This window comes from Alosa pseudoharengus, unplaced genomic scaffold (genome assembly GCF_046254945.1).
Source record: "Alosa pseudoharengus isolate Yale_2024_CS ecotype anadromous, Long Island Sound unplaced genomic scaffold, YU_APseudo_1.1 YU_APseudo_1.1_scf_4, whole genome shotgun sequence".
Lineage (NCBI taxonomy): Eukaryota > Metazoa > Chordata > Actinopteri > Clupeiformes > Clupeidae > Alosa > Alosa pseudoharengus.
In genome coordinates, this window is record NW_027468774.1 from 39,080,742 (window position 1) to 39,095,572 (window position 14,831).

General features: G+C 45.8%; 1 protein-coding gene across 3 annotated transcripts in view; it reads right to left on the reverse strand.

Moving 5' to 3' along the window:
* The window catches only part of smg1 (SMG1 nonsense mediated mRNA decay associated PI3K related kinase), a 55,357-nt gene that overhangs the window by 11,386 nt on the left and 29,140 nt on the right, over nucleotides 1-14,831 (reverse strand). For all 3 annotated transcript variants that reach the window (XM_076266224.1, XM_076266223.1, XM_076266225.1), the window contains exons 31-47: nucleotides 13,399-13,674; nucleotides 13,004-13,148; nucleotides 12,350-12,488; nucleotides 11,967-12,188; nucleotides 11,479-11,659; nucleotides 10,290-10,451; nucleotides 9,339-9,559; nucleotides 8,639-8,793; nucleotides 7,736-7,958; nucleotides 6,678-6,924; nucleotides 6,085-6,314; nucleotides 5,002-5,250; nucleotides 4,502-4,640; nucleotides 4,249-4,358; nucleotides 3,471-3,689; nucleotides 2,975-3,168; nucleotides 2,187-2,359 (exon numbers count right to left, since the gene is read on the reverse strand). In XM_076266224.1, coding sequence (XP_076122339.1) covers nucleotides 2,187-2,359; nucleotides 2,975-3,168; nucleotides 3,471-3,689; nucleotides 4,249-4,358; nucleotides 4,502-4,640; nucleotides 5,002-5,250; nucleotides 6,085-6,314; nucleotides 6,678-6,924; nucleotides 7,736-7,958; nucleotides 8,639-8,793; nucleotides 9,339-9,559; nucleotides 10,290-10,451; nucleotides 11,479-11,659; nucleotides 11,967-12,188; nucleotides 12,350-12,488; nucleotides 13,004-13,148; nucleotides 13,399-13,674 — 3,285 coding nt within the window. The remainder of the gene's footprint in view (nucleotides 1-2,186; nucleotides 2,360-2,974; nucleotides 3,169-3,470; nucleotides 3,690-4,248; nucleotides 4,359-4,501; nucleotides 4,641-5,001; nucleotides 5,251-6,084; nucleotides 6,315-6,677; nucleotides 6,925-7,735; nucleotides 7,959-8,638; nucleotides 8,794-9,338; nucleotides 9,560-10,289; nucleotides 10,452-11,478; nucleotides 11,660-11,966; nucleotides 12,189-12,349; nucleotides 12,489-13,003; nucleotides 13,149-13,398; nucleotides 13,675-14,831) is intronic.

Genomic DNA, 14,831 nt, shown 5'->3' on the forward strand with positions numbered 1-14,831 from the left:
GTAGCCTGAGCTATTAATACTTGGGAAAATATCCTTTGAACAGACATCAGGAACCACAATCAGTGAGGAACAGGAGTTACCTCCACTTACTTTACTCCTAATTTGTTGTGCAAACAGTCATTTCAGGGTCTCCCATGACGCGTCCATAATGCGCGCTGGCTGCGTTTTGAGGCTAGTCAGAGAATGTCTAATAAGACAGAGTCAAAGTAATCTGTTACATTATAATATTACTGTATCTGAATTGTAAGGCATTACACTACTATTGTATTACTTTTAAGTACTTTTTACTTTTAATGTTACCTTTCTTGCCCATCTGAAATAACTTCTTTCAGATAACTCCTCCTTTCTGTTTTTGTTGTTTTCAAAAACCTGTTATATCCGCGAAACTAATGTTCAAAATAAATGTTCAAAAAACTAACAAGTCAAAGAAAAGCTTTATGGGATGAGATCATGGTAGAAATATCTGGTGTCTCGCAATGTTCATTTCTATGGAAATGCACCTAGTTTATGTTTTATTTCTTTGCATTGTGCAGACTACATTCACAAATACACGGCAAGATTGGCAGCCCAGTGACTTCTATTCTGTGCTTTAGCCCAGTGTTTTTCAACCTTTTCTGTGCCACGGCACACCTTTGACACTTAAAATGTCCCACGGCACACTAACATCCTGTGTGAAGAAAAAATAAACATATCATAGCCTAAAATTTCAAATAATACACAGATATGGTCTTATTATGGCTTCTATGCAAGACCCGCTCAATAAAATAAGCGCCCTCTGTTTCATTTGTAGGTGACTATAGGCCTATCTAATTTAATTGTTGTTATGAACTGGATATGTGATGATTCTGTGAATACTGGATATGGGGCCCCGTTGTACAATGCCTGCATACCACAAATAGTGCAATCATACAATCAATGAAAGCATGTGGTTATAAATTCTTTGATGCAACAGTTGCTTTTCTGGACCAGTGAGTGACATTTGGGTAATTTTCTGCGGCACACCTGATGATCTCTCACGGCACACTAGTGTGCCCCGGCACAGTGGTTGAAAAACACTGCTTTAGCCTATGCGATGGCCGTGCGGCACACCCATATTCAACATGACTCCTAACTTTGGTTGAAAGATTACAGAAGCTAGGTTTAGCTGTGACAATATCCTGGGTAATCCTAACAGCTAATGTTATTTTACACAGTAAAAACCGAATTTTGCCAGTTGGCTAGTTTGCCTACTTAGACTCTGCATAATGAAAAAGCTTTGTATGTCCCCCTTCTTCTTCTTGTGTGGCATAGCTGATCTACAAACCACAAAAAGGGGCAAACATGTACATGCTGAAGGGCAAAGGGAATATCAAAATGTTTTACTTTGGCCTTTTATGGGGTATGTATTGGCAGACAGCCCTGGTAACTTACTGTTGTCGTTGACACCTGCTCGCTTGAATGCAAAGTAGCCTGTGCATGGACACTCTCCATGCGTGTAGCGTGCGTGTCAGATAACCCTTCCCCCTCCCCCTCGGTTTTTCAGCCAATCAAATGACGTTTCTTGTACTGTCGTGCTGGCTGTCGGAATGATCAGCAGCACAAATAAGTTCACTAAAATATGGGTGGGGACAATTTTGTCATCTTAAAATTTTGATTAGGACTAGTCCTTAGCGTCCCACCCTAAATCTACGCCCATGATGCTACCTCTGACTAAGAATGCATTACTTTGCACTTGTAGTTACTTGCACTTCAGTCTTTTATTTTGGAATCTTAAGAGCAATAAACATATATTGCAATGTTAAAGAATTCATGTTTTTTCATTCAGATGTATAAGTTGCTATTAGTGAATTAATGGGGAGATAATCGAATCGGACTAAAAAAAAATGAATCGTTAGATTAATCGATGCATCGAAAAAATAAGCGCTAGATTAATCGTTTAAAAAATAATCGTTTATCCCAGCCCTAGTTGGAGGTGTATTTACCCAGGTCTATGGGGCTAATGCTAAATGAGTTGGAGGTGTATTTACCCAGGTCTATGGGGCTATTGCTAAATGAGTTGGAGGTGTATTTACCCAGGTCTATGGGGCTAATGCTAAATGAGTTGGAGGTGTATTTACCCAGGTCTATGGGGCTAATGCTAAATGAGTTGGAGGTGTATTTACCCAGGTCTATGGGGCTAATGCTAAATGAGTTGGAGGTGTATTTACCCAGGTCTATGGGGCTGCTAATCTCCTGCAGCAGGGTGGCAAGCTGAGTGGCCTCTAGGCTGGCGAAGGCGGCCTGGTACTGGGAGATCCACTGGTCCAGGTCAGACAGCTTCCCCTGGATGGCGTCTTGCACAGTCCGCTGCCTGGATTGCAGCTGGGTGTGCTCAGAGTACCTGAGAAGGGGAGAGCTGGAGGTTAACTAGCCTGCCGCAAGACTATGAATTATGGAAACTACACTGCCGGTTTCAAAAGTTTGGGGTCACTAAGAAATTTCCATTCCATTCCATTATAGACAGAATACCAGCTGAGGTCAGTTGCATTGTTTTTTTTTAATCAGGGCAGCAGTTTTCAGATTATATTATGTGCTTACATCATTTCAAAATGGTTCTCCAATGTTTTCTCAGTTAGCCTTTTAAAATTATATCAGATTAGTAATCAGAATGTGCCTTTGGAACATTGGATGAATGGTTGTCGATAATGGGCATCTCTATACTTATATAGATATTGCATTAAAGATCAGCCACGTCTTTCTACAAGAGTCATTTACAACATTAATGATGAAAACAAGGACATTTCTAAGTGACTCCAAACTTTTGAACGGTAGTGTATGAACAACAATTTTGATGAATGACATAAATAAGCTAAACTCCAAATTGCTTCCAAAAAGGCACAAAAACATACAAAAGCATGAACAATGGCTATCTGGAGCACATCACCAAAGATAAAATGTATGTAGTTAGAGCTCCTCCACAATCTACTCTTCATCATCACAGGCATCTCTTGCTCACCTGTGCTCCAGCGTGTGGATGAGGTGGTCAGGCCGGCTCTCAGCCCCGTCCAGGAAGTCCATCTCCTCCAGCAGCTTGGCCTGCTGCTGCTCGCCCTGGGTGAGCTGCTCCTGCAGGGTCAGGTACTCCTCCACCGCCACCTCCACCTGCGGCAGCGCCACCAGCATCTCCTCACGGTTCTTAAACCAGTTCACCTGCAGCACACACACACCAACACATGGGCTCACAGACAGTCGACGACACACTTTGCCAACAGTTTACTCAAACGTATGTCAATACTGTTTGTATCAAATCAATATGGAATCAAAACTATTACACTATTATGTCCTAAATTTGCCATATTCTGTATGAAAATCGTACAGTAGGTCACATCATCTACCAAATCACAGTTTTTGAATCGTTTCTCTAACTAAACATTTACTGCATAATCGGTACAGTCTTTGGACCCGTGCGGGTCTATAGCTAAGCGTGGACTGGCAGCCCACGGTCTCCTCACCTTGATCTCGGCCACGCGCGAGGAGAACAGGCTGCGGGTGATGTCTCGCTCCATCTCCCTCTTGCTCTGCTTGCTTTCGGCCTGCTGGCCGCCTCCTCCGTACACGGCCCCCGCGAAGCCCACCTCGCCGCCGGCCGTCCAGTCCACCAGCGGGTCGTACACGAACGCCTCCAGCAGGGTGAGCAGGGTCTCGCGGCCTCTACGCATCATCTGGACCACCTGGGGCACACGAGGCAGAGAGTCAGAGAAGTGGACACAGAGTGGTGGGCGATGGGAAGACTCACAGGTCCTCTGAGGCTCCTTTTACTCCAAAAATGTTTTTAGTGAACAAGTTTTATTGGGAACAACATCAAAAAGGCCATATTTCCATAGCCTTGGCCCTGTGCTATACCGAAAAGTTTTAGTTGGAAGAGGATGACTGAACGGTCTATGCAATGGCTGCTTTTCCACATTAGTTTCACATGAGCCCCTTCTATCGCTGTACTAGATCACAGACATTACAAGCTGCCCAGTGGTGAAACCGCTCTTTAACAGTTTGTTAAATTATTGAACTTATTTCAACTTAATTTGTGGTTTGAGTGCCCAAGAAGAATGGCTGGCTTGCGGTGTTACAGCTCAGTGTAAAGGAGGAACTGAAATCCCTGCAGTGTACTCGGAGAGGTACTCGGCCTGGGAGAGCTGTGGATTATAGTTTCATGAGCTGCATCTAAGTTCCCTAAATGTGAAATCTGGCACAACATGTTCCAGAGGCAGCCAAATGAGTTCCACTTGTGCATACCTGTTCACACGATAGTCTGAAGATGCCCTCCACCCCGGTCACGCCCAGAGCAGTTTCGATATTGTGAGTCATGCGGAACGGAACCTTCTCGGGAACTCTCAGACTCTTCCCTGTGAACACAAAACACACAATTACGGCACACAATCAGAGAATCATGTTTTACATTGTGGCCATGAATATTTAAATACATGATCGCAATATCTGAACAATAACATGAAAAAAATATCACTTAAATGTAATAAAAAGAACTAACCCTTCTCAAAGCAGACGTTGTAGTCAATGTGCACCACCTCTCCTGTAGTCATGTCTATCAGCACGTTGTCCAGATGTCTGTCCCCCAGTCCAATGATATAGCCAACCATTGACATGACTGCAGTGGACCTCGCATAGGACTGTGGGAGGGATAACAGTTAATCAGAGTAACACTTGAATATAAAAGAGACAGAATTTTCTCATCTCAGTACTGGGTATCCTGTATGTTCTTATTCTAAAAGCAATATACCCAGTAGTGGGGGAGGGAGAGGATAATTTACATATTCTATTATATAGACACACACACACACACACACACACACACATAATATACCCAACAAAATTCTATTACATAAAATATATCCAGTAGGGAGGGAGCAGGGATAATATTTACATATTCTATGCATTTCATTCCTGGATATTTTGCATTGCAGAGTAAATTTCATCACTCTTGTTCTCCCGTACAGCACCTCAGTCTCTCCTGCCCTGCCCTGCACTGACCTGCGTGATCCTCCACCACTCGCTGGGGGTGGTGCATGAGCACCACAGCTCCTTGGCCAGCAGGTTGGGCGGAGTGGCCTCCATCAGCTCCTTCAGCACGTCCCTCATGACGCTGATGGGCCAGTCGCGGCGCGAGACGTCCAGACTGAGGCCCACCGCCTTTAGGGCCGGGCCGATCTTGCTGTAGTAGAGCTCGCTGGGGCGCGGCACCATAGGGAGGTTCTGCGGCTGCTGGAAGGAGTCCTGAGCCTGATGGGAAGAGGAGGAGGAGGAGGAAGAGGATAGATTAGATAGATAGATAGATAGATAGATAGGAGATACTTTATTGATCCCCAAGGGGAAATTCAAGGTCTCAGTAGCATACAGACATCACACACAACATTCACTAACAGCAGAAAAAGTAATTAAAAGTATATAATATAAAAAAACACAACTAAGCAATAAGGACAGTAGAAGATAAAGAATATACTAAAATACATATTATACTAAATAACGCTAAATCTAAATCAAGTCTAAGGAGGAGGAGGAGGAGGAGGAGGAGGAGGAGGGAGATGAGAAAGAGCCAGGACAGTCACTAATGAGAGAGGAGCAATGCATCAACACTTATCTTTCCAAAAAAAGGAGGGGGTTGGCAAGTAAATGAATGGCCAATTTCCCCAAATCCTCATTTTTCTATTTTTGGAACATGGAAAGTGAAGGCTGACTGTTCATACAGTCAAATCCATTTCTTCATAAGGACCGTAGAGACAGGTACTGATTACTCATTAGCAGTGGCATGAATTATGCATCATATCAAATAAAAGTAAATGGCTCCACAATGTGTGCAGTGCCTGTTATGCATGCATTTGAAACCTCAAATTCTTGAATATGAAACACAGCCTCTCACTCTCCATGCATGCATAGTTAAACCTATTGAAGTTACACTTCAAATTTCAGTAGATTAATTCAGGCTTACTATCCCCTACCCCTCGACTAACTACGCTTCACTAAGTACATGCATGCCTACGTGTGTGTGTGTGTGTGTGTGTGTGTGTGTGTGTGTGTGTGTGTGTGTCTTCCATCACTGCATGAGTGCACCCTAACCTTCTGTGACTGAAGGACGGCCTCTCTCTGCTGCCAGCGCTTGTAGAGGCCAAAGAGTGGCGTGGCGCCGTCCACCCACTGGATGAGGCCTGAGCGCGTGCCCAGGGGCGTGACGGAGTAGTGGCGAGCGTGGAAGCGCGGGCTCTCCTGCTGGTTCACCTTGGTGAACATGGTGTTGACGATGGACAGGAACTGCATGATGCGCTCGTCCAGGTGCAAGTCCTCCAGGCCTGGACACATGGGGGAGGAAAGCGGACAGAATTACAGAGAGGACTGGCATGAAGAGGGCTGCTTTGGGTCATAAACAAATAAGTATTTCTAAATAAATAAGTAGGCAAGCAATAGGTAAATAATTACATATCAAGGGTGCAGACAGCTTCAATATGGGTCATTCCATATTGGTTCAAACATTTTTTGTCCAAACAGTCCCCTATGTCTTATGATTATCAAACAAGAACCTCAGCCTGATATCTTATTTCATTGCGGAGATGTCTATCCTTATTTAAAAAGCACATGTTTTCTTGTTCACATCTGATACGCAGAAATTACAGAAACATACATGCTGACTAATGGAGATACCCAGGCAGCCATACCTTTGAACAGGTAGGGATAGTTCTTTCCGTCCGAGCCCAGGAAGTAGAGCTTCTTGGGCTTGGTCTTGGTGGGCAGGATGGTGATGGTGTTGCCCACGCTCTGGATGGTGAGGGCGTCGGTGGCCGACACCTCTCCGGGTAGCGCCATCTCGGTGCTGGCCATGGATGCCAGGCGTGGGCTGATCTCGTCCAGACGTAGCAGGTAGCTGGCACGCTTCTGGGCCCGCTGCTGGAGACTCAGCATGATCTGACCGGGACAAAAATACAGGCAGGTCACATAAGGGGACATTATACAAACAGAAACCTACAAGCAGCCAGACATCCTTTAATAAGAAGGGCAAGGCTAAGCGCCAGCACAACCTGGAAGACAGGAGTTTACGAGGATATTCTGCTGCCAGTAACATCAGAGATACACCAGCCAAATATGCAGTAAAAAGCACGTTGCAAAAATTAGTGAAAGCCATGAGAAAGCTGTTCATTTTCTGCAAGCCTAAACATCTCCCTACAGTGAAGATAGTGTAGTAGAGCTAGGTTGGAGAAAAGCTGTGACTAAGTTTTTAAATGAGTACTAGACATCTAATCCCATTGCATCAATGAGGAATACCCCCAATAAATCAAACAAGCCAAAAAACAAGCCAAATACAACCTCAACAGCTAATCTAATTAGTTGCTTTCAAACACTTCAACTTTTCTGACATTTTAATAAGCCTTGTTTTTATCTGCTTGGGATGACTCATTTCTGGCCTATCATGGCAGAATAGATGGAAAAAAGCAGTTACTAATGTATGATAGTTCAAACCAGTAGGAGGCTCTCTTACTGCATTCAACTGTGTGAAGTGACCACTGCAAAAAGGTTATGATACAAAACAAATACAACCCACCGCATTAAGCTGGCAAATGCAAAATGTGTTTTTACTTCCTCCATTTATTTCGCACAGTGAGCCGCAAACTACATTTGAATGTTTACACTACGTCAAATGTGTGAGTGCAAGGAAATGTCTATAACAGACAAAGTTACACACATACATACATACAGAGGTTTGGGTGGGCCCACTGACCTGTTTGAAGGGCGCCCAGCTGCTGGCTGGGTTGGCAGGGTTCTGCGGGCAGCGCAGACGCTCCAGGGCGCTGTTGATGGCCTCGCCGTACGTCTCCTGGAACCAGGTTTCGTGCGGTGTCTCGGCCGCTGCCGCTGTAATGCTGCGCACGTGCTCCAGGGCAAAGACCACCGGCCGCATCAGGGCTGAGTGCTTCTCACGCATGATGGCCACCTTCTCGTCTCTGCAGCCACACACACACACACACACACACACACACACACACAGGGAGAACTCCCATTGTTCAACACTGCCCACAGTTTGCAAAGGGTGGGACTACATGAATGATACCAAATCTCTAACAAACATCACGCCGGATATTGGGAAAATAAGTCCCGACAGGGCGAACCGGTCGATATGACTTTAGGATGACTCCCCACGATATGACTTTAGCCTACATAGCCTAGCCTATTTGTTACCGTACATCGTAGCATTTGCTGAGAAACAAATAGTTCGCAACACACGCTGAACTTGAATCAAACATTCTTTAAAACACAGCTGATCATTCAAAAGTGAAAGCAGACGGTTGAGGTTCCAGTCCTTCAATGAAATGCCTGATTTAGAAGCACAAACTCCGTTGCCATTGACAGCGGTCATTAATTTTTTCAGAGGTCCTTTTCTCAGAAATAATGACCGCTAGAACTTTGGGAAATCCCATTCAAGTCAATGGAGCGTTCTACTTGCCTTGTGAAGAGCCGTGTAATAATATACAATATTTAGGGGGGTACACTCTAGGTATACAATAGGAATACAATGATGATGTGGGGTGACTAACTTGCAGTGTGTTGGTGATAAAGTATACATCTGGAATGACCAGATGGAGATAAGGATCTGGAAAGAGCTCCATGATATGAGGTGGCTTACTTGCGCAGCGTGTTGTTGTTCTGCACCCTCTTGACCTCGTCCTCCAGCTGCTGGATGCGGCGCAGCACATGCATGTGTTGCTGCTGAAGCACACCGAGCCACAGCTCATCCCAGAGCAGCGTCACCCGCCGAAGCTCCCCCACCAGCATCTGAACCTACACGCACACGCACACGCACACACGCACACGCACACAGAGGGTTCACATAGATTTATTGTCCGTCTCCATAATCCACATCAATGAGTAAGCATTTCAGCTAATTTCTCTCAATTATTAGGATCTGGCAGAATATAGAGTCTATTCCTGGTATCCTTCCCTTTAATAAGCAGAGCCTTTCAACATTAATGAAGATCAGCCTGTCAGGCTGCTGCTATGTCCTTGTCAGCCACATCAGGCTAACAAGCACTTTCCACTGAGCTGGCAGACCAAACCCCACACGCTCAGAGCCAAATATCTTGTCCCCAGCCAGCTCACTGGCACATAAAACTTCTTAATATTTATCTTGGGTTTCCACCCATGATGCGTGCAGACAGAAAACATTCCACACGACGGCTAAGGGAAGGCCTCATCTTAACATATCAGGCTGTGGAAGTCTCTGTGACTGTACCTGCACCATCCTGGTGGGGTTAGCTAAGAAAACCCATATGCAAGAAAAACACTCTAAAAAACAGCTGTGGCAGTCTCTGCATTGGACTCCGTACCTGCAGCACCATGGTGGGATTGGCGGAGGACAGCTTGTCCACGATCTTGCTGTAGCAGTCCTGCATCATGGCCTGGTCCTCGCTGGAGCAGAGCACCAGCTCCTCGCCGCGGCCGCTCTCCTGGGAGGCTGGCGGGCTGCCCGCTTCACTGCCGCCGCCACACAGACCCTCGCCCTGGATGTTACCCAGGAAGGTGGGCAAGGCCGAGGGCAGCTTGTTACCTGGACAGTCAAGGAAAAGCTGCCTCAATATCCAAAGACTTTGTGGGAATTTACACCGCAAGAAAGGCATAAGCATGAGTGGAACGCAAATGAATCAATTTACACTGCAACGTCACAACAACATGTTTATCCATGCGTTTCTCTATGTGTACTAGGCTACTCTGTGAAGCTTTCCTCTATATTACGACTAGATACTTGAGGGATAATTCTGTGCAAATGCTAATTTTGTGACACCAATTTCCACTGATTAGTTGTTGCTGTAAGAAACAGCTACAGGAAATTCTAATATGTAAATGAACAGCTGAGTTTGAGGGTTTGCCAAGAAAAGTTTCATCACCCTGATTAAATATGATGTTAATTTACACTTTAGTTTACGGTGCAAGGGTTGTACATCTGAGTGAATGAGAATCTGTATGGAAGTAGCCTACAGTCAAAATAAACAACAAAGAAATTAACAAATGCAATGCTTTTAACTTAATTGGCACAAAAATGTGAAACTAATTACACTCGATGGCAGCATCCTAACTACTCTCTTATCACACTACTACAAGAATGGGGAAGATGGTCACAAACACAGACAATTACCATATACTAAAAGACTATTAAACATACAGCAGCAACAGCAGCTCTTTAGGCAGACAGAACTGGTCTACCTGGTTAAGGAAAGTTCTGAGGCTACAGCCTGTGAGAACCTCCTCTATCTGCAAGGCGATTACGCTGCATCTCCTACCTGCGGCCTGGGCCTCGCCGCCCAGGGAGATGGAGCCCACGATGGCGGGGTAGAGGATGAGGTGGGGGGAGTCCTGGGCCACGCGGCACAGCAAGCTGCAGATGCTCTGGCGGATGTAGGCCTCCGGGTGGTTGAGCCGAGAGAACAGCTGGGGGATGATGCCTGGGGACGAACACAAAGGGACATTAAAGGTCAGCGATTTCAGGCCCAAAAAGGCCCAAACATAAACGATCACATTCACCTAATCTTTCCTAACGATCCGCTAGCTGCCTGCCCCATAAACAGGCCGTCAAAAAAACGCGTCTCTGTAGGCAGCCTAGGCTCTGAGATCTGTACACAAAAACAATTGCTACCAGCAAGGGTTGGCAACCACTCAAAGGCAAAATAAAGGGTTTCAACCAATAACCAACGAGGTGCGCGTTTAGAAGAGTTTCAATTGCATGGGTGGGAGGGGGAGGTAGTAGCGAGCTAGCTCTCCGTTTTGTTTGAACATCAACAGAAGTGACGTATCCTGTATCGCTGATACAACCTTTAATGGGCAATAATGGCCATGACAGCTGGAATAGCTAATAAATAATAAAGTCACTAGTCGAGTCACTTTTATTACAATAGTATCACAATATTATTTGAATTGGAGTTTATAAGTGTCGATGATTTTTATCCTGCCAGTATGCGTCCTAAGTGGCATGCGCATTAGCACTGAGTTGTTGCGCAAATCCCTGCCACATTCAGACAGTAGCCAAGGTTCAAATATCCTAACAAAGTGGCAGGAGTAACATCATGGTTATCAACTCTCAAATGATGCAACGTGGCCAGGAGGAATATCCAAGATACCAACCACTTACTGTCAACATTTCCATTTGGTTACACAGAAAGCCTATTAAACAGTGATGACAAGATAAGCAGTGCTGGGTGCTGGCTGCTGTTGTGTTGGTTTAGTAAAACCAGATAGAGCAACCATATCGGAAAACACACCCACCCTCAAAAAGCCATTCAGTGTCAAGCAGTCATGACAAGGACCAGGTGAGGGGACATCAGACAGGGAGCAGTGGTGTCTGATGTGAGCTTCTCTGGTTGTGCAGTGGGAGTTCAGGCATTTCGGCCGTTGGTGTGCGTCAGCCGTGCTTTACCTCTCCAGGGGACGGTGTGTGTGTGTGTGTGTGTGTGTGTGTGTGTGTGTGTGTGTTACCTCTCCAGGGGGCGGTGGGGGTGGATGCGAGTCCTAGCTCCAGTTCTTCTCGCAGCTCTCCTGCGTGTTTCACCAGTAGCCGCAGCAGGCGCAGCGTTGCCATGACGATCACGTCGTCGTTGCTTTGCTTGCTGGTCTGGTTGCTCAGCAGCAGCTTGGGATCGTCCTCGTCAATCGGCACCTGAGAGAGGAGTCCAAAATTAGCCATTTGAAAAGACTGGCCATTTCATACTAAGCGACACGAGTACAATAAATAGGGTTGGACATTAAGAGACTGGCTTGTGCCTGACATGCGTGTCTTGATAGAAATATTAATAAGTCATATTAGTCATTACATTGGATCAGTCCATAGTCTGCCATTACATATATCTATCTATCGTCCAACGCCACTGAAGACATGCACCACAAGGTACCAGAGGACTACTCAAAACTTTATGAGTCCCAACTCATTTAGAATTACAACAGCGCTGGTTGGCTAAATGTCTGACCTGTCCAGCGTTGAGCTTGAGGAAGGTGAAGTAAGCATGGCAGGAGACACGGTACAGGCTGAAGATGCGGTCCACCACGGTCCTCCACACACGGATCAGGCCCTCAGTCACGCTCTCCTCCACCTCCGACAGCCACGGGCACGAGGCCAGCAGCTGCCTCCAGATCACATCCACCATGTCATCCTCATCGTCCTCCTCATTCTGCAGGGCCATGTCCTCATCCTACACACACACACACACACACACACACATATTAACATACGATATTAACAGATTTTCCAAATTCCAAACACTTTCCACCCATAAAAATAGACCTGAGAATAGTTGATGTTGTGGAAACACCTTATCCCTCTCTAGGTCACGGCAAGTGTCTTTCTTCTCACCTGAATTCCTGCAGGGCGACACATGGCCTGGCCCAGGATGCTGAAGATGGTGTCCTTGTCCTCGTCACTGGTGCCCGAGGGGATCAGCTCCTCGATCTCCTTCTTCTCACCTGAGAGCAGTGGCACTCCTTCGCCTTGACTGCAAATGAAAGCAGAGACTCGGATAATGAGCCAAGCAGAGGAGTGGACACCTGAGGTGCGTGGCGAACACGTTTTCTCTGAACAGTTCAATTTGAACGATTTGGTGTAAACATTCGATTGTAACGGTAGCACTTCGTCCAGCTCCACTGTATGTTTGTGGAGAACTACCTACTCAGACCGTTTTGTAAACAATTGCCAAAAACTCAAGACAAACATAAACCTGTTTGCAAACGTTTGCCTATGTTTGCGAATTTGAACGCACCTCAGCTTTAGAGGGGCAGTAACCGTAGCAAGCTGCAACTCATCCTTAAGTCCATGCAGAGCTCATGGAGGCTTGTGGTGCGCCTACGGCCCAGTCACTAGGCTCACTCTCCACATGACCATTACCGACACTACTGCTACTAACTAAGCCCAACACTTGCTTGTTTGATCATCAAGGCACACAAAAGCAAAAAGTATAGGTGGAGATCTAACTGTTTTGGAGATTAACGGTGCAGATGGTCAGATCCTCACCTGGCGTTGTCCACCACCTTCCTGCCCCAGCGGTAGGCCCAGCTGGCCAGAGCAGCCCAGGACTTGGCCACATCAGGAGCCTGGGAGGTGGACAGCTGGTAAAGCTGGCCCAGGACAAAGTCAGGCTCTCCCACTCCAACACTCACTACAGGGCAAGAAAAAAAAAAAAAAAAGACACTTTAGACTAATAACGTTAGCATGATGGGACCACTTATCTGACGTTGTATGCAGTAGAAGTAGAACAGCAGAATGGCATTTCAGAAGTTACCACCCTCTTAAACCAAGGCTGATTCTTAATTAATAGCGCTACATAAATAAAAATGAAGTTTAGTTTAATCGAATAGCAATAGGCCACTGATGAGGCCTTTTTCACCCCCGACACTAGGTGTCCGTACCGGTGATCTCGTTGGTGATGCGAGGCACCCCCTGCTCCTCCAGCGGCAGCTCCAGCAGGGCGGCGATGTTGCGTCCGAGGGGCGAGAGGCTGGGCTGGGCGCCGGCGGTGCTCCGCTTCACCACCTGCTTGAGCTGCAGCGTCAGGTCCTTCCAGTCGGCCAGCAGCCACTTGCACAGCGTCAGCACTGAGCGGCAGGCGGCACGCTCGCACTTCCCTGAGCGGCAGTAGGACAGCGCGCATGAGCTCAGCATCTCCATCGCCCCTGTCGACTGACCTGCAGTCAACCAAACAGTACAAATTACCATCACATGCATCAAATTAGTCTTACAATATCCAATGTTTCCCACAGAATTGAATTGTATTTGTGGTGGTTGGTGGTTGGTGACAGGGGGGGGGGGGCGGGGGGGAGTGGAAGTCGGAGTGTCGGAGTCAATAAATGAATAACCTATAGTTATACTTGCCTTGCACGATAAGTAGCTGTAATACTGTAATATAGTGTGCTAGCCTCGACAAGCCAACAGTATTCTAACAGTATTCTATTCTACAGGATTTCATCCCATTTCAAAAGTACAACATAGAAAATCATTGTGTGGTGGTCAATTTTGATATTGTGCAGGGCACCCAGAGACACAAATTAGTCAATGTATGGGAAACACTGATATCATATTATCATTATCATATTTGACTCTTAGTTCAAATTAAGTTATGCTACAATGTCTCTTTCTTTTCTTCCTTCCTTTCTATCTACCTATGTTATATCTTATGTTAAAGTGAAGAGCAAGTAGACGAGTATTTATAATAACACTAGATGTATCGCAGAGCGGTACAAAATATAACCGCCGCCCAGTCCAGCACAAGATCAAAACGAAAAATGACGGTTCCATGCTATCCATGTGGGGGTACATGTCCACCAAGTTTTGTGTACCCCGGTCTTTCAGTGTACCGGGAATCCTTGTTGGTGTACGTCACTAAATGTACACATAAATTATTTTATTGTAAGGCCCCCCATGAACGAAAGTACACAAAACTTGGCATGCATTTGGAGGGTGTCATAATGATCCTACACTTTTAATTTCGTGCAGTTTTGACCTTGTCAGCCAGAGATATTGTGATGAAAACACCTAATTTTTTGCTTTTTAATTTTTAACTAGGTGGCGCTATACATGAAATAAGTGGTAATGGGATAGGTTGACATGCCCCCTTAAGACCAACATACATAAAAAAGGTGGACCTCCTAGGCCCTACGGTTCTCGAGATATTCACAGAAAACTGTCTCCGGCCACCTACAGGCCAGTTGGTGTATAGTAACATAAATTAATTTATTGTGTGGCCCCCCATGAACGGAATTCCACAAAACTTGGCGTGCATACAGATGGTGTCCTAATGATCCGACACTTCCGATTTCATGCAGTTTTGACTATGTTAGGTCAC